General features: G+C 33.9%; 1 protein-coding gene across 1 annotated transcript in view; it reads right to left on the bottom strand.

The window, feature by feature from the left end:
- Positions 1–19,196, bottom strand: part of LOC126749565 (huntingtin-like) — a 158,727-nt gene that overhangs the window by 94,869 nt on the left and 44,662 nt on the right. The window contains exons 10-16 of the mRNA XM_050459281.1: positions 10,664–10,819; positions 10,450–10,607; positions 9,976–10,243; positions 9,701–9,920; positions 5,756–5,935; positions 5,477–5,703; positions 5,093–5,356 (exon numbers count right to left, since the gene is read on the bottom strand). Of these exons, the coding sequence (XP_050315238.1) occupies positions 5,093–5,356; positions 5,477–5,703; positions 5,756–5,935; positions 9,701–9,920; positions 9,976–10,243; positions 10,450–10,607; positions 10,664–10,819 (1,473 nt within the window). The remainder of the gene's footprint in view (positions 1–5,092; positions 5,357–5,476; positions 5,704–5,755; positions 5,936–9,700; positions 9,921–9,975; positions 10,244–10,449; positions 10,608–10,663; positions 10,820–19,196) is intronic.

The raw sequence follows: 19,196 nt of genomic DNA on the forward strand, positions 1-19,196 counted from the left end.
ATAATAGCAAACTTATTATTTTTTCGTTTTCCGTCGGCCATTTAATTTTCGGCCATCGAAACCGGACCACCCTGTATAACTCCTCAATATATAAGTAAACAAAAAATATGTTCGTTCTCAGGTAAATATTTTACTCGCTGCTTTTGAAATTTATTCAACGACGTAATATAGAGCGCAAAACCAAACAACATTTATTTTAATTAATTTCTTTTCAATTTATATGAGCAACATTTTCAGGCAAACTATGAATTATACAGGGTGTTACAAAATTCGGTGCAAATATTTTAAGACCGTATTGTTGGAGTTAAAATAATACTTTTTTTTCCTATAAACATGTGTCCTAAGATGCACCTCCTCAGAGCTACAGCCCGAGCAAATTGCTTGAAGAAAATTGATTATTTCAAACACTAACTACTGTTATACGTCAAATCATTTGGAAATTTGCAAGTTTTAATTTAAACTAATTATTTGATATTTTCCGTCCCAAAAATGGTGTAAACCCAATTTTAGGAAAGGATTCAGAGGGGCTTATTTTTTTGATGGTCCCTATTTTATGTTTGCATTGCATAAATTCAAAAATGTAGAACACCATCTAATTAGCCATGAAAAAATCTAAAATTATCGGTTTTTGCATTTTTGCATAAAATTTAATTTGATTTGACAAAAAAGAAAACAGTTACAGCCCATTTTGTTTTTTCTAATTTAATAGATTAATCGGGTTTATTAATACCTTTCCGTTTATCAGCGATTTTCTCGAAAACGCCTAATTATACAGGGTGACCACGGTAACTTTGGCATAAATTGTAGCGAAGGTGCGGGCTCCATAGGTAAGTATTTTGAGCATAGGAACCCATGTCCGAAAAAGCCCTCATTCGGAGATGGGGCTGTTTCGCGGCAGGTGGGTAAGCAACCCAACGTACACGAAAAGTTTTTTTTACTTTTTCTGAATACCATGTATTTTTTTTGTCAATGACAGCGTGTTTGTAAATGTCGACCGCACACTACGGGAAACGGGATCATTTTAAGTAAGTCTTGTTCTTTAAAAGTATTTTTTTATTGCCAAAGTATAAATTTATTGTAAGTCGTTTATACGGGACTGTTAACTAGGTACCGGGTGTTTCAAATTCGAGCCACATCATTGGGATTTCGGAAACGGTAAGAGATACAGGGTCGGTTAAATTGGGGCAAAGTTGCGTATTCTTATGCTTAACAAAATGCCGTTTTAAAATTTAAAAAATTCCGACTACGTACGAAGTTATTCGGAAAATACCGAAATTTTGGAAAATCGTTTTTATTTTTTTGTGAGGTTATTTGAAAACATATTTTAAAATAATTGACACTTTATTATTGTCACTTTTTCTCCTCTACCAGATGGCGTCGTCAAATTTAAAATCCGACGTTTCGTCTTTTGGCAACCATCATCAACTTTATTTTTTTAAATACGGCCCTGGAATTTTTTTTACTCATTTTAATTCCCCTTTTTATTCTTAGAGATTTTCCAATATTTTGATGTCAAAAATTTACTTTTATTAAAAAAAAGTTAATACTGTCCTGTTGTTTGAAATAAAAAGTAATAATTTATCTTAACACTATCATTTATTGAATAAATCAATGTTTTTAACGAAATTTTTTAATTATTAACATGGTAAAAATAGTATAAATTTGATATATTATACTAAATTTTAACAATAACAATAGTAACAACTATAATTTATTACTAATTTGTATGTTGAACAACACAAACTAAAAATAATAGAACTTAATGCAAAAAAATGCAATATTTTAAGTTTAAAGTAAATATTCAAATAGTTGACCCTGCACCTCAATACATTTCTGTATCCTTCTACGTAAATTTCCAGACACTGCCCGCTGGATAGTCCTGGCTCGTATACCCCTTAATTCTGTCAATAAATTTGCACGTAAAATGTTTATATCATTTGGGGTGTTCTTAGTCTGTTCTTTAAATAGCCCCAAAAAAAATAATCCAACGGGGAAAGATCGGGACTTCTAGCTGGCCAGCGCACCACCCCTTGATTTCCAATCCACTGATTAGGAAAATTATGATTTAAAAATCGTGTGACATTCCTTCCATTATGGGGTGGTGCACCATCCTGCTGCCACCACAAATCGCGGATAATATCAAGAGGTTCATTTTCAAGAACATCGAATATATTTGGCAGAATTAAATCTAAATAGCGCTCAGCAGTTAAATTACCGTCGTATATAATAGGTCCCAAAATTCGATTCCTGTAAAGACCCACCCAAACATTGAAAGAATTATGCCCCTGTCTTCTTACTTCGCGGTTTTGTCTCGGATTTTCGACTGAATAAAAATGTTCATTATTCCGATTAAATAGCCCGTTAGTCGAAAAGTAACATTCATCTGTCCAAATTATTTTGTTTAAAAAGTCTTCATCATCTTGCAGTTTTTCGTTCAATCAATTGCAAAACTGAAGCCTTCTATCGGTATCTCCATGCCTAAGTTCTTGACTGATATGAAGTTTATAGGGGCGATAGCGATTTTTTCTCAATACTCTGTGGATACGGGTACTTGGCATATTCAATTCACGGGAAAATTGTCTGGTTGAACCTTGCGGATTTTGGGTAACCTTTAACGAAAGCTATCTGATAAAAAGTTATTGTGAAAGTATATCGTTGTAATACTTACAGCATTAATAATCGCCTGCTCGGTTTCAGGATGCACTCGAGTCCCATACATATTTCGAGGTTTAGTGAAACTTCCATAGAGGCTAAGGTTCCTGTCCAAAGCTCCGAAATACGTATAATTAGGTTGGGGGCGCTCTGGATATTGCTCCAGATATTGTTGGCAGGAGCGTTGCGAATTTCTATTCAAAGAATAGTAAATTTGGACCATATCACGTTGTTCGCTACTAGAGAATACCATTTTTGATTTCACAAAATATCGAAAAAGCCAAATGTCAAACAGATATAAACAATTAATGACAGATGGTCGTCCATTTTTTTCTAATTCAAAGCCATCTTTGCTAATAAGAATTTTCAAGTTTTCAGCCGGAGACTTAGACATCAGGCCCTGCAGAAAAATTTGTGAAAATATAATATAATATAACATATTAGCAATATTTTTACCATGTTATTGATTGAAAAACAACATCAAGACAATTTTTATTTGAAACAACAGGACAGTATTAACTTTTTTTTAATAAAAGTAAATTTTTGACATCAAAATATTGGAAAATTAAACTATGTGATATGTCATTTCTCTAAGAATAAAAAGGGGAATAAAAATGAGTAAAAAAAATTCCAGGGCCGTATTTAAAAAAATAAAGTTGATGATGGTTGCCAAAAGGACGAAACGTCGGATTTTAAAATTGACGACGCCATCTGGTAGAGGAGAAAAAGTGACAATTAATAAAGTGTCAATTATTTTATAAATATGTTTTCAAATAACCTCACAAAAAAAATAAAAACGATTTTTCAAAATATCGGTATTTTCCGAATAACTTCGTACGTAGTCGGAATTTTTTAAATTTTAAAACGGCATTTTGTTAAGCATAGAATACGCAACTTTGCCCCAATTTAACCGACCCTGTATCTCTTACCGTTTCCGAAATCCCAATGATGTGGCTCGAATTTGACACACCCTGTACAGCAGGAGCGAGGGACGACTGCGTCTAGCACGTGATGGACTTGAAGATGCTGTAATGGCACGTATTGCCCCAAAAGAGCATTCGTCAGGTCCGCTTCTAAAGTGGGTTGCAGCCATCGGGACGGTATGGAATATCTTTCACTACAACAATTTACACCCAATTAAATTGAAGAAAGTTCAACATCTCTTTCCTGACGATTCCCCTGGGCGCCTTCACTACTGCCAGTGGTTAAACAAACGCATTGGGGAAAATCCTGATTTCCTGCGGTATGTTTGTTCCACCGACGAAAGGGCTTTTCTAGAGAAGGTATGTTCAACGCCCACAACAACCACTTCTGGTCGGAAGAGAACCCGCATGCCATGCATGTCCGAGGGATATCAAAAGAAGTTTTTTGTTAATGTTTGGGCTGGCATTGTCGGCGACCACTTGCTTGGTCCATACGTTCTATCCGCCCGCTTAAATGCAGAAAATTATTTGATATTTCTCCAAGGCCAGTTACAAAAATATTTTGAAGATTTGCCCCTACAAATTATTAATAACATGTGGTGGCAGCACGATGGTTGTCCTGCGCACTGGCCAATGCCACTATTTAGATGAAATTTTCCCCAATCGTTGGATAGGACGTGGGGGTCCCATAGCGTGGCCACCGAGGTCTCCTAATCTTACGCCACCAGATTTCTTTCTGTGGGGCACCATGGAACAAATGGTGTATCAAACACCACTGGATTCGGAGGAGAGCCGCAGGGTGTTTTCGCTCGAATGAGAACTTCATGGCACCAACGGATCGATAAATGCATCCAGGAGAACGGGCAGCACTTCGAGCATCTGTTGTAGTACCCCTGTCCATCACTTTGTTTTTGTTTTATTTCTTCGTTTTATTTTAATCCTGTTAATTTAAGACTACTTTTACTTTAATAATTTTAGTTTTATGAGTTATCTCCGGTATTTTTCATGAAGAGCTTTATTGCAATTGTTACATCTTTTTGTTTTTAAACTAAAGCGTTTTAATTTATGGCTCGTGTACGATAGGTTGCCAGGATTGCCTTTTGCTTTCCCAAAAATTTCAATTTTAAAACAACCGCTCAATTCACAACATTTGATCCGACTAGTGCGGTCTGTGCGGATATAAATCGTGATTTCTTCCTTAACCGCCAAATAGGCGATTTCAAATCGGTCACCCTGTATCGTAAAAAAGGCACAAGACAACAATTTTGTATTTTTTCATGGCTAACTGGATAGTCTTGCTAGATTTTTAAATTTCTTATAGGAAACATAAGATACAGGCCATTAGAACGGTAAGTTTCCTTAAGTCCTTCCCCAAACGAAAAATAAAAAGAGAACTCAAAAAACGTGGACAAGCAAATTTTCAGAAGAATTGATGGATAATAATTATAATTACCTAGTGTTTTGTCTAAATAAACATATTACCCAGTTCTGGGGTTTAACCGTAACATATTATATACCTCTTGGTGTTTTTCGGGCTCCTCAAATATATGTCCCAAATTTACTATCAAATTTGTCCCAAATAAACATTTTAAAAGCTGTTGTACACATTGAAGTGTAACTGTCCTATCCAGCGGAAACGTTGTCTTTAGGTAACTTAGAATTTCTTCGGCTATTCTACTAAATTCGTTAATAGTGCCTACTTCTAATATTACACATAACGTGTGAATAGCTTTCCGAAGCGATTCTAAAAAGGTTTCTGACGAAGATGCCTCAAGCGATATCTAAAAAAATAAATACAATGTTTTTGAGTTATACCTTTTGAAAAACTTACGATAATGCTTTTATTTGATCATTATAATTTATTTTTGAGGAAAAAGGCGGAAATGATTATAAAAAAGTACCTTATAATTAACAAAAGCGCTTCTTAAAGTTTCGAAAATTTTCATATAATGTTGCGACGAAGCAAAACAACCAAAATTCGTAATTTTTACTTCCTTTTTCTCAAGTTTCTCATCTTTATCAGGTAAAACTTTGCCTCCACTTAAGGGTAATTTTTTCTCGTCACTTTTTCGCCTTTTTATTGGCGATAAAGTACCGGTCGTTGGCAAATGTGGCAAAACCGTTTTACCTAAAAATATATTTAAATATAAACCGAAATGGTAAACCTATTTTTATACTACTTTGTGGAGGGGTTGGCATCAAATCGTTAATGACGTGATGAAAAATGTTTAAGAGTCTCATTGCATGTAAAAGATATTTTTCGGAAAGCGATTTCAGAGCTTCATTGGAGGGAAACATTAACCAGGGGACGCTGGACCTATCTGTCACATCAATTGGTTTGACTGAAACCATTGCATAACCTATAAAATAAAATTGAGACATTATTACAGAATATACAGAGAGTTTCATTGGAAAAGGGGCATATTTTAAATGCAAATATTAGTTATACAGCAGGTTTCAAAAAAACATAACTTATGGTGTCATCAATATACAGGTTGATTTTTATAAGGTCATGCTTTTGGGGGATGATAGGGGACGTTCGAATATAACTTTTGATATAAGACACTATGGGTCGGAAATGCCTCGGAAGCAAAATACAGGGGGTTAAAGTTTTTAAAAAAATTAAGAAATTAATTTTAAGTTTTTTGACTGTTTAAGATATCGGTGTCAAATTTTCTCAATAAAGCTACCTAATAAAGATGCTTTAAATGTAAAAAGTAAATGTTTTAGTTTCAACCAGTGGCGTAGATCAGATAGACATTAGAGTAATTTTTTAATAAAAAAAATAGTACGCCACTGATAATCAAAAATTTTAAGAATCCTTGGTTTATTTAACAGAAAAAAAGGTATCCTGCATCTTTTTTCCCAAAAGGCACCATTTTATCAGAATTTAAAAATAAATAACTTTAATAAAAACCAAGGAAAAAAAATGGATTGGATAACGTTAAAAAATACTAAATAATAAATAATAATAATTAATAATTAATTTAAAAGGTGGTCAAAGTGGCCGCCATTTTGTTGGATACAGAGCCTGCAGCGTAATGTTAAATTGTCGTGAATTTTCTGAATAACTTCACCCCTATCTTTAATTTCGGTATTTGGTCTCGCACGAACTCATCGGATTCGCCGAGTGTGCATATCCGCTAACTCAATGCCACGCAAATTGCAAAGAGGGACATGATAACAAAATAACTAATAGCTTTGACGGTTTCTAGGATATTTTTGACATACGAATCAAAACTTTCTCATAACGTCATCTTCCTGATTAATTTTAATAAGGTAGTTGTTCTGCCGTTGCTTTATTTTGAATCTTATGGAGCGATTTACGTGGAATGAATTGGCAGATATGCATTTAACCCTTGGTGAATCCAGAGGAAATGCTGTATTGGCTCGCGCGATTTATGCTGAACGTTTTCCCAATCGAATGGTCCCAGAGAGAAGATTTTTTCTTAAGGTCGACAGGAGTCTACGTGAGAGAGGACAATTACAAGTAAGTAGCTACTTAAAAAAAATAAAAACAAAAAATTAACATGTACTTTTTGTTTTAGGTGAACCCAGGCATAAGAGTTCGTGCAAGACATATTCGTGATAATGTTAAGGAGGAAATACTTTACAATATTGAAGAGGATCCAAATACAAGTACCCGAAGAAAAATTGCTGATCACCTAAGGATAAGCCAAACGTTGATTTGGAAAGTTTTGCATGATAACCACCTTTATCCATTTAAAAAACAAAAGGTTCAGCATCTGTTGCCCCAAGACTATGCTAATAGGTTCGCGTTTGCCACTTGATATCTTCAACAAGGCACTGAACACCCAGACATTCGCCAAGCTATTTTGTTTAGTGACGAATCAACGTTTTGCCGAGAGGGACATTTCAACCCAAGAAACAATCATGTCTGGGCTGATGAAAACCCTCATGCTAAATTTATCCGTGGCTACCAACAAAAATCCTCTGTGAATGTTTGGGCAGGCATTGTAGGGGAGAACTTGATTGGTCCGTACATTTTGCCAAGACGTCTCATTGCAGGGAATTATTTGATTTTTCTTCGAGATGTACTGCCTGAACTTTTAGAAAATGTGCCATTGGATGTTCGGCAAATAATGTGGTTTCAATATGATGGTTGTCCGGCACACTATGGTCGCGTTATCAGGGAATATTTGAACCAAAGATATCCTAGACGTTGGATTGGGAGGGGAGGCCCAGTGGCTTGGACAGAGCGCTCCCCCGATTTAAATCCCTGTGATTTTTATTTGTGGGGTCATTTGGACCAACTTATTTATTCTACACCTGTGCCAGATGAACATGATCTTTTGGCTCGCATTGCAGTAGCTGCAGGCGAAATTAAAGATAGGGGTGAAGGTATTCAGAAAATTCACGACAATTTAACATTACGCCGCAGGCTCTGTATCGAACAAAATGGCGGCCACTTTGAGCACCTTTTAAATTAATTATTAATTATTATTATTTATTATTTAGTATTTTTTAACGTTATCCAATAAATTTTTTTTGCCTTAGTTTTTATTAAAATTATTTATTTTTAAATTCTGATAAAATGGTGCCTTTTGGGAAAAAGATGCAGGATACCTTTTTTTCTGTTAAATAAACCAAGGATTCTTAAAATTTTTGATTATCAGTGGTGTACTATTTTTTTTATTAAAAAATTACTCTAATGCCTATCTGATCTACGTCACTGGTTGAAACTAAAACTTTTACTTTTTACATTTAAAGCATCTTTATTAGGTAGCTTTATTGAGAAAATTTGACACCGATATCTTAAACAGTCAAAAAACTAAAAATTAATTTCTTAATTTTTTTAAAAACTTTAACCCCCTGTATTTTGCTTCTGAGGCATTTCTGACCCATAGTGTCTTATATCAAAAGTTATATTTGAACGTCCCCTATCATTCCCCAAAAGCATGACCTTCTTATAAAAATCACCCTGTATATATAGCTGATTTTTATGCAGAAAGTTTTTATATAGAAAATTGAAAACTCCCGCCATTTATATCATTTTATATCATTTAAAATAAAACCTAGGTTTTATTTATGTACTGTGAAGTGTGTGGATGGCTTCTAAAGGCCTGATGATGCTCTAACTAGAGCGAAACACGTGTAGCCCGTTTAATTACATGTTGTGAGACCGTGACTTTGTTTTTTTTGTTTTTCGTCAATTTTATATTACCCAAAGATAATAAGTTGGATGCTAAGGCCAAGAAAGCTGTCATGGTAGGCTACTGCGGTGGTGGATACCTGTTGTGGTTAATAGGAGAGCAGAAAATTGTGAAATCCAGAGATGTACGATTTGATGAAACCTATATGGAGTACAAAATGGGCTGCGACGAGAAGAATATAAATAAACTCTCAGAAGATCAATTAGCATACTTACCTAATGAGTCGGAGGATGAAAAGAAGGTAAAAAAGATTAAAGAGGAAGACATACAGATACCCATTGAGACAGAAGATGACCAGCAAGAATTGAGTGGTAGAGCTTCAAGAGGTATATATATCGGTTTGTAGCGTTTATTAATAAATGACGCTAGATGTATCAGTTTAATATTTTATCTTTGTGCTAGAATCATGTGACCAGTTCCGGTGTCATGGCAGCTGTTTTAGGTTGATATTTCTTTTGTATCTTTGCCAACATGTTTTATTCCCAAATTAAGTTAAGTTATTAAATCCTTTGCAAAATGCTTCCGAGTTTCTTTTGCCCCAATAACTTTGATAAAAAGAAAGTTTTTGTTAACTAGATTTATATGATGATATTTAATTTAAATTAAAAGATGACCTTTAATAAACTAGATTAATGCATTTTGTTTTTTAAAGCGTTTTTTTTTTGGTTTTTTAAAGGCCAGCGGTTATGTTTCGTCTGCAATTATAAACAATGTTTATTAAGGTGGTTGATAGGGCACCAGATTCAACGTGTAAGTCAACCATGACAGATACAATTTTAGTAAAATACAGTCCACTAATTAGACAAAAAATTACATTTATTTCCGGAAAATATCTGGTTTACAAAAGCCATCCAACACTATATTTAACTATGTTTTTAAACAGAATTAGGTAAAATAATGCGTAAATAGTCTATTAATAGTAAATCTAAGCGAATATCCATTATTACTTACCCGAATATAGATTTAACGTTAAATTAGAGAGATTAGCCAAAAATAAAATGTCATAAACATGGACGGAGCTGTTCAATAGACTAATGCACAGGCCTAACAAATCTTTGCTGCTACCAATTTGGATTGTATCTGTTTTGTGTTCTGCAATGCCCCAAGCTAATTTATATACAGTGCATGGGTATTTTGTAGATAATTCTGAGAGGGCCTCAATACAACCAAACTAAAAATATTTATCCTTTATTCTAGCTTCGAAAATTAATTGGTTACAAACTTACAATAAAAAACTTAGAGTTGCTTTCTAATAAACTGTAGTACAGGTTCGTAATAATTTTGGACAACATATAGTCAATTTTTTTACACACTGGTACCGATATTTGAGAATAGGGAAAAGGCATATTTTCTACAAAATGAGTCCAACAAAGATCTTTTTCATTTTTGTCATCATAGATACCAGAAATGTATTTTTTGGACAATAAAATTCCTTTTGTAGTTTGATGGCTTTCTTTTGAATGGAATGTTTCGCAGTGTAAATGTGGTATTATACTGAAAAAAGTAAAAATAAGGTGTTTATATTAAAAATAACAACTTTATTCTACTTCAATATTTCAATTCTAATTCAATCAAACCTCATTTTGAAATCAGAGTTTTATCATTTTTTATATTGACTAAATGTATTTTTTTCAGAAAAAAAAATTGAAATAAATATTATATATCGTTTCTGATAACTATTTGTTTTAAATACTACATACGCTAAAATTGCACTACTGGAAGCACTTCTAATTCTTTGGTCGGTATCTTTTAAAAACTCCAACAAAACATTATAGGTAATTTGCTGTTGAAATACGCTACCCCATAAGTGATTTATGGTAATATATGGCAGTTCACATACGAGTTCACACAAGGCAACCTAAAACATTTACAAATTATTATAGTAAATTTAAAGCAAATCTTAACAATATTTACCTTGACCAGCCAATAAGGATTAACACATCTCGTGAGAGTAATTTTTAAAATCGGCTCAATCTTAGTGCACATTGAAGATTCACATAAAATTCCTAAAACTGGTTTAAGAGCTAGAATCGTTTTTCTAAGGCAATTTGAATTTTCATCTTCCAGACCCTGAAACGATATACATCGAATGGATATAAAAGAATGCCTAGTTCAAAAGAATTATTTTATTGTCCTATGTCTTTAAACTTGCAACCATCAATAGTTTTTTTAATTCACTATAATGGTGGTTTATGATTAGAGCAAATCATATAATAATACCATTAAAGAAAATCACATTAGGCGCTAAACCATTGACTTTTCAAAAAAAACACATACACATTTAAAAAAATATACTCTAACCATTAAAAAATATCTTTCGTTTATTGTTTATTGGCAGTACATTGCCCTTTTAATGGAAACGTCCGATATTCCCCCAAAGCCGGAGTTATATCGGACGCACTTTAAAAAAATAAATAAATATAATCGTGACAATTTTTAAAATATAGTTTAATATTAAATATAGACAGATAATTAAAAATATCGTCCAATATAACCCCGGTTGATGGTATGTGAAGAATGGCACACACAATGACACACTATATGCTTAAATTCATTGTTCGACTCTTCTGAAAATTCAGAGACAACTTGTTAGCCACAAACTAAGACTCGAACCTTTCAAAAGCAAGTGTCTGACACTATTCCATATTCATATCCTTCATATAGAAAAATAGATCGTGGTATCATCAGCAAAGAGGATTCATTCCACATAATGTTTACTAAGTCTAAAATCAGTAAAATCCTTTTTTTAAGGTTTTTCAAAAAGCCGGTGCGACGCCACATTTTTCAAGTAAGCCTTTTGAATGCTCTTCTAATGATTTCCGTAAAAAAATGCTAAAAGGTATTTTTTCGTCAAAAAAATTTGAAAAATTTAATGTAATAAATAAATTCATTTCTAGTTCGAACTGGTTCTTAGATGTTTTCTTGAAGCGCACCCCCAAAAATAAAAATAAGTAAAAGTCCAAACCAATGTAATTGTCGATCATAGAATACGTTATGAAACTTTGTGTATTAAAGCCTGAAACACCCTGTATAAAATAACGCATAATCAAGTTTATATAGAATTCTAATATCTAGGTGATAAATTATTGAAAGTAGTACATATATCAAGAACAAAAGAGTAGTATTTGCAGCACACAAAAAAATAAAAAAAACATATACAGGGTGATTGATGGTACCTTAGACGTTTACGGAGAACGGAAAATGGAATTTTGTTGAAAATTTGGCATCATGGATTTTAGCAGCATTGCCGCTTATACCAAAAAGTAGTAGCAACTTTGTTATTTTAAACGGAATACCCTGTATATTATTTTATTTCTGATCTGCTATCGCTTTATGATTGTTTTTGTATAAAGTGTTTCTATAGCTATTTTTAGTGGTTTTCGAGAAATTAATTATTTTCTTTATTTTTTTTACCAAAACATAGCTTCAAAAACCAAGTTTTTATTACTACGACACTGGAACGCGCAGAAAATTGAAATTATAAACGTAACTAACGGAAGTATTGTATACATTAGTTTTCACTATAAAAATTTGTTCTACGTTGTAAAGGGTTGCTCAAAATTAGTGATTTTACCGCTAGATACAAAAATTGTGAAAAATTCATTTTTTTTAAATGGAATACCTGTCCGTCGCCGCAGCACCCGGTATAATTAAGGGGGTCAATTATTGGCTTCCCTGTACATTTTACAGAAAAAATGTAAGATAACTTTTGAAGAGACTAATCTGGCAAACCCTTGTGCAAAGATTCAAAAAATTTTAATAAGCGAATCTTGAATTATTGAATTAAATGTAATTGCAAAATCACCAAATTTTCGGTTCAGGTAAAACCAGACACCAAACACATCTCGTGAGAGTGTTATAAGGCTTTGTCAAATCTGACGTAAAGCCGAATACAAGAAATGTTTTTTTTTCGTTTTATCAATCTCAGAACCATTCAAAGTAAGACACGTTAACATTACTTTTTTATCTAAACTTTTATTTAATATAACGATGGAGTTAAACCAATAACTATTATTATCGATTAGTAAAAAAATAAATTTATCATACTTAGAATTTAATTAAACCAATATCTGAAATATTTTCAATTTATTTTCCCATCAAACCTATCTGGTCCATTTCAACCATTAAACCTATTGTTAGTAAATTCGAGTCCAAAGATATTGCAGTAAATAAGTGTAAATGTTTAACTCAGAAGATCGAAAATAGATCCGAAAAAAGAGAGAACAGAACTCTTAATATTTTACTAAGTGTGGAAAAATAAAATAAAATAAAATACAATAACTTTTATAAAAATAATAGAGAATTACATAAAAACATCAATTATTCAAATGTTCAAACAACCCCCCATTAACAGCTAAACAAAGTTGATATTGAGAAATTTTATTACACTCTAATGAAATAGCGTTTTGTAACTGGTTTAGATTCTCAAATTTTAATTTAAAACTAGACTTTTATAAATTAAAATTTTTAAATTACCCCACAAAAAGAAGTCATTCGGTGAAAGATCAGGTGACCTGGCTGGCCAAAGTATCCGGTACCGTGGACCAATAATATTGCCGTTAAAAGCACTTTCCAAGCACTCTCTAACCATACGGGCATTATGGGCCGGGCAGCGTAAATCCAAACCTTACTACGGTACAGCTGACCCTGTTGCTGTAGCGCAGTAAAGAATGGATTTCAGTTACGCCTTTTAAATTAATACAATCCTTACCGTGGTACAGCGAAGAGTGCTGCTGTAGGGCAGTAAACAATGGATTTACGTTAACGCTTTTTTAGTTAATACAGACCTTACCACGATACAGCTGAAACGGCATGACTGCGCTTCAGCAGCTAGCGTAATAAGCTTCTTCTGCTGTTTTCGTAATTTTAGGATGTTAAAAAATTTATTTGATGGCAAAAAACTGATTTTTAATTTTTTTGGTACTTAAACATCCCAAAATCTGCTTTTCTGATTTTTCAGCGTTCTACAACTTACAGTTAAGCATATACAACATTAAGCATACGCAACATCTTAATAGCAGGTAATAATTTATGTATAGGCATCGCAAATAAATAAAATACAAGCAAGTCAATACCTAGGTACATTATTTATTATTGAAGTAACGCGCATCAAAGTACACAAAACAAAAGATACAAAACACTAAATTAAAAAAAAAAGATTATTATTAAGATTTTTTGAGATATTACTGCTAGAAGTCTCGTTAGCGGAGTGAAAACTAATGAGGCCTAGCGTTCGGCTTATTTAAATTTATATTTTCCTGCAAATTCCTCTTTCTTTTCCTTACAACAACGCTCTCGCATTTTGAAGGTCTACCTGCCTGTATCCTTTTTGCTCCCGATGTCAGTCCAGGCCTATTTTTTCTTTTAGAAATAGATGTTGGCTGAACACCTATTTGCCTTTTTCTAGAAATTGGTAACGAATGAAAGAAACTCAACATATTAGAAGGCGTCTCTATTCGTTTTAATGTTCTTGTAAGTTTAAGGACGGTGTTTGTCATATCCACGGAATTACTATTTGCAGCAATATTAGTTATCCTCTGAAACTCTTGTGAGAGATCAGCTACTGCAACCAAGTGGTCATTATTACTTAAATTCTTGTTAGTATCAGGGGAAACGCCGTTGATGGGTATATCTATAGAATTTTCCGATTCCAAATTTTCCAATATTTGTTGAGGAGTGTCAGTTTCGAAATCTTGCCCCGTTTCATCGGTATCCATCGTGTTAAAAAATTCTGTACACGTATCTTCGCCCAGAGCCAATTTAGCTAAATCCTTCCTGTCATTTAAGGTGAGATTGGGTGCTGATTTTAATATGATGCTTAACTTTTGCTGAATAGCACAAAGGTGCTTACAAAATCGACCGCCTTGTCCATATATGCAATCACAGAATGAAATATCTGTGTATGCAGTATAAAACATAGTTTTATCAGTACTAGAGGAAACTCGGTATGTGTTCTTTGCAATTTCACAAATTGATATGTTTTTGCTTTGCTGAGGCATTTGGTTGTTAATATATTTATTTTTTCTGTTGTTTGCATAAGTGAGTAGATGCCTCCTGTGATATGATTCAAATACTGTTACAAAGAAGTCAACAAGGGCACATGCGTTGAAAGCTCTACAACGTTGTAAAACGATGTCCTTAAAAATTCTAATAGAAGCCTCAGCAAAGTTGTTGTCTTGTGTCCTTTTGTTAGAAGTTGATTTCTGAAACATAGAATCCAATCTCTTTTGCGTTCCCACATACCTTTTACGTATTTAATAAGGTTATCATATAGCAAATATATTTCATTACTTAGAGGCAGCAAATAAGAATGTTATGGAAATATTAGTTTGGTCGCACGAACCACTGGAGTCGATAAAGACAATGTCATGTGAACTGCGTATGTGGTTCACAAACATTACCGCGCTACAGCGGCAAGTTTCGCTGTACCGCAGTAAGGTATGGTATATTAAAATATGCGTATTGCAACTACAATGTCTACTGTTATACAGCATGAAGCCGCGCTGTACCGTAGTAAGGTTTGGATTTACGCACCCACGCGGCCGGGCAACCATCCATTTGGTACCAGATCATTTGATCTTCCTAAACAACTTCTTCCAAAGCGGGTCCAATTTGATTTTAAAATAAGTCCAAATAGGTTTCAGCTGTTAGGTTATAGTCCATAAAAAAGGGTCCAATGATACAGTGGCAAAGCGTGAACTTTTTTTTCGGGTAGACAAACAATAAAAATCGTTAATTAGAAAAAAATGTGTATTTGTTTATGAATGGACTGTATTTGATTATATATAAAAAAAAATTAATAAATGGCAAAACCAAAAGACTTACCTCGATCAGCGTCGGTTTTCACTTTATAGGTTTTGGCCGGCCATTGTTAGTACGAGTTCATACATCCGCATATACGTGGAAACTGCGCGTGTCCATGGAACTGCCATTTTGCACGCGCCAATTTTAAATTTAATTTAGTATTATGCAAGCTGTGTTTATCATTTTTAAGAAAGCTGCAAACCCAATTAAAAAATAACCCAAGAATATTCCCAGTATAATTCTTAGTTTAGCGTTAATATTTTAAGTCCCAAACATTACCGCCCACCAAAATACCCAATGCGTATTTTGCACACACAAAAAATAAAAAAATTAAAAATATTAAAGTATTCTATAACGAAAATTCTAAGACAAAATTAAATTATAAGGTCAATAAGCTTAAAAATTATTGACCGGGTAATGGACAAATTTTCACCACTGGGCGCTGATATAAACCACGAGCCGTTTTAACTGTTACGACTCTACATATTCCATCAGAGCCCTGATGCAATTTTACCACTCTGGCAAATTCCCACTTTGAAGGGGGAAGTTGCTCATTTTTGATTAGTACAAGCATATCAATTTTTGGTGGATTAGAAGACGCATTCCACTTATATCTTTGAGACAAAGTATGTAAATATTATTGCGCCACCTCTTCCAAAAGTCCTGGCACATACGAACCAATAGCTGCCAACGCGTCAATGTGTTTAATTTACAGTTAGTCAAATCAAAATCGGGAAGTGCCGTAGTTGGCTCTAAAAGAAGAAAGTGACTTGGCGTAACGGCGTTAAGGTCGTTTGGGTCTGAACTTATAGGACTTAAGGGTCGTGAATTTAACATAGCTTCTATTTGTACTACCACAGTATTAAACTCTTCATATGTTAATATCTGATCGCCAATGACCCGAACCAAATGACTTTTCACAGATTTAATTCCAGATTCCGCTAAACCATTAAAGTGGGGAGCGGCTGGTGGATTGAAATGCCAGGAAATTTTCTCAGTTTCGAAGGCGGATTGCATGATATCCTTGAGATATTTGCTGCTGGCCACAAAGTTAGTGCCGCAGTCACTGTATATATTTGCGACTTTTCCTCGCCGGGAAATCATTCGTCGTAAAGCAGCTAGAAATGACTCTGAAGACAAATCTGTTGTAACTTCAAGATGCAGGGCTTTCGTACAGCAGCAAACAAATAGACATAAATATGCCTTTAAAATTTTACAGCCTCTAGTCCGATTGGGAGTTATCTGAAAGGGCCCGCCCATATCCACGCAAACATGTGAAAAGCACTTTAACTGGTTGACACGAAATGTAGGGAGATCAGCCATTTGAGGCATATTTGACCTGGGATGTACTAAAACATCTTAAACATTTTCCAATTACGGAGCGAATTGCCCTCTTGGGATTTAAAATCCAGAAATTTTGAACAATAAGTGAATGAGTGGTTTGGAAACCTGGATGAAAATTTTCCACATGAGTTTCCAGAATAATTAACTCAGTAAGTCTTGCTTGACGTGGAAGTAGCATGGGATGCTTATAATTGTATGCTACATTAGCATGTTTAAGTCTACCTCCTACTCTTAAAATATCGGATTCATCCAAAAAGGGAGCTAATTTTCGTAACTGATTTGAAACCAATTTTTTATTTTTTAAGTTCAGAATATCCTCAAAAAAGTACTCGATCTGAGTCTCTCTAACCAAGACCAAAACAGCCTTATGTATTTCTTCTAAATCAAGACCATAATTTCTTTTATTTTTAGGATTTTTGCAATTGAAGATAAATCTCAAACAATAAGCAATTATTCTTTTAATTTTTCCAAAATTTGAAAATTTTGTTAGCAAATCTAATATTTCTGAAGAACTGCGTGTTGAAATAAGAACAAGTGGCCTGGATTCTTCATGACAATCACTAACATCAATTTCGCTACAAGGAACAACCCCAGACTGCAGCCATTTAATTCTATTACGTTTACTATTTACATTAATAAATTTATATTACATTTAATTCTATACGGCACTTAATTCTATTCCCGAAACGGATGTTTCCAATGTGTCGGAAAACCGTCTGAAACGTTGGCAAAGATGCCAACAAATACGTCAAAGTTTCTGGAAGCGTTGGACGCTTGAATACCTTAGTCATCTGCAAAAAAGAGTAAAATGGACAGATTCCAAGAAAGATTTGAAAATTGGAGATCTTGTGTTGCTTGTGGATGAACAAAGTTATCCTCTAAAATGGCCTTTAGCTAAAGTATCAGAAATTTTACCTAGTCGGGATGGCAAAGTAAGAGCTGTGAAAGTAATTACCAAAAATGGCGTGTTTACTCGATCTATTACGAAACTATGTCCACTTCCCCAACCTGAATGAATATTGAAGTGGTCACTCCAACGGGGGAATATGTTGCGAACAACGCAACCATTTATTTTAAATTTAACTTAAATATGTTTGCATATCTTCCTTTCTGACATTGCTTTTTACGTAGTCTAATCGGCACGACAAAGCTGTGCGAAGTTAAAAGAAAATCTATAAATAACGCAGTCAAAGAAGCCGCCCCGTTTAAGTTTTGCCGTCGTACAAAAAAAAGGTTACCGGGAACCAAGCAGCGCGATGCAAAAATCTAATATTGACCGATCAGTGTTCCAGTAGTCGAGTTACTGACAAAAGCTCAAGAGGGTGACGTCTCGACCCGCCTAATCGTTTCTTTTACGATTTTCACGCGCCAGTGATGTTTTGTTTTTTAAAAATAATAGTTTCTGCCCCAAGAAACTTTTATATAAGTTATCAGTTAAAGGGTTTTTAATTATGAAGTTAATTAAACCTGTGAACGAGTCAGTTCAATCAATTTAATTTATCCACGAAAACCGTAAATTTCTAGCCTGGAAGAATTACAAGTTGGTAACCTTTGTGCTGGGTGACTAAGTATACAGATTGGGTCTTTGTAGCTTTGTACTCTTTGTAATGTCAAATATGTAGTAAAGCAAACAAACAAGTGTTAAAGGTGTAAAGGTGCAAGTAAACAAAAAGAAGTGAGTGCAAACAACCTGTAAAAAGTGAAAACAAAAAGTGTCCTGTTTGGAGTATAAATACTGGAATTTACAGACTACTGTAAGTGTTTTGAAACCATTTTTATGTAATAACTATTTTGTGCCAACTGTGTTTACTTTGGCTTTGACATAATTCGTTGCGAATGTCAACATTTTTGTAATTTTAGTTTTAGTTTGTAGCTTTCATAAAGATAAGGTTTTTATGAGTGAATGAGAGAGGGTGCGTGTGAATTCTGTTAAATATTTTGATATCCTATGTTGCCACATTTATTTCTTGGAAATTAAATAATTAGTTTGTTTGTGTATAAAGCGGTTTTTTATTCAAAGTTGCCACCCAGTGTCCTAGATAATACAGTTGCTATTGTATGGAAAAAAATAGATGCTTTCTGATAAAGCTTGATATTGGAATCAGTTTCTAATATATCTGTACGGTGGGAATTTCACCTCCCACACGTAACAAACTCATTAGGCAATAAGCCTCTCGAAGCACAATCCGCTGGGTTTTCCTTAGTGGAAACATAATGCCAAATATTTTGAGATACCTTTGATTGTATTTGTGTTACTCGGTTGCTGACAAAAGTCTTCCATCTATGCGGAGATGATTTT

The sequence above is a fragment of the Anthonomus grandis genome, unplaced genomic scaffold, assembly GCF_022605725.1.
Source record: "Anthonomus grandis grandis unplaced genomic scaffold, icAntGran1.3 ctg00000319.1, whole genome shotgun sequence".
Taxonomy (NCBI): Eukaryota; Metazoa; Arthropoda; class Insecta; order Coleoptera; family Curculionidae; genus Anthonomus; species Anthonomus grandis.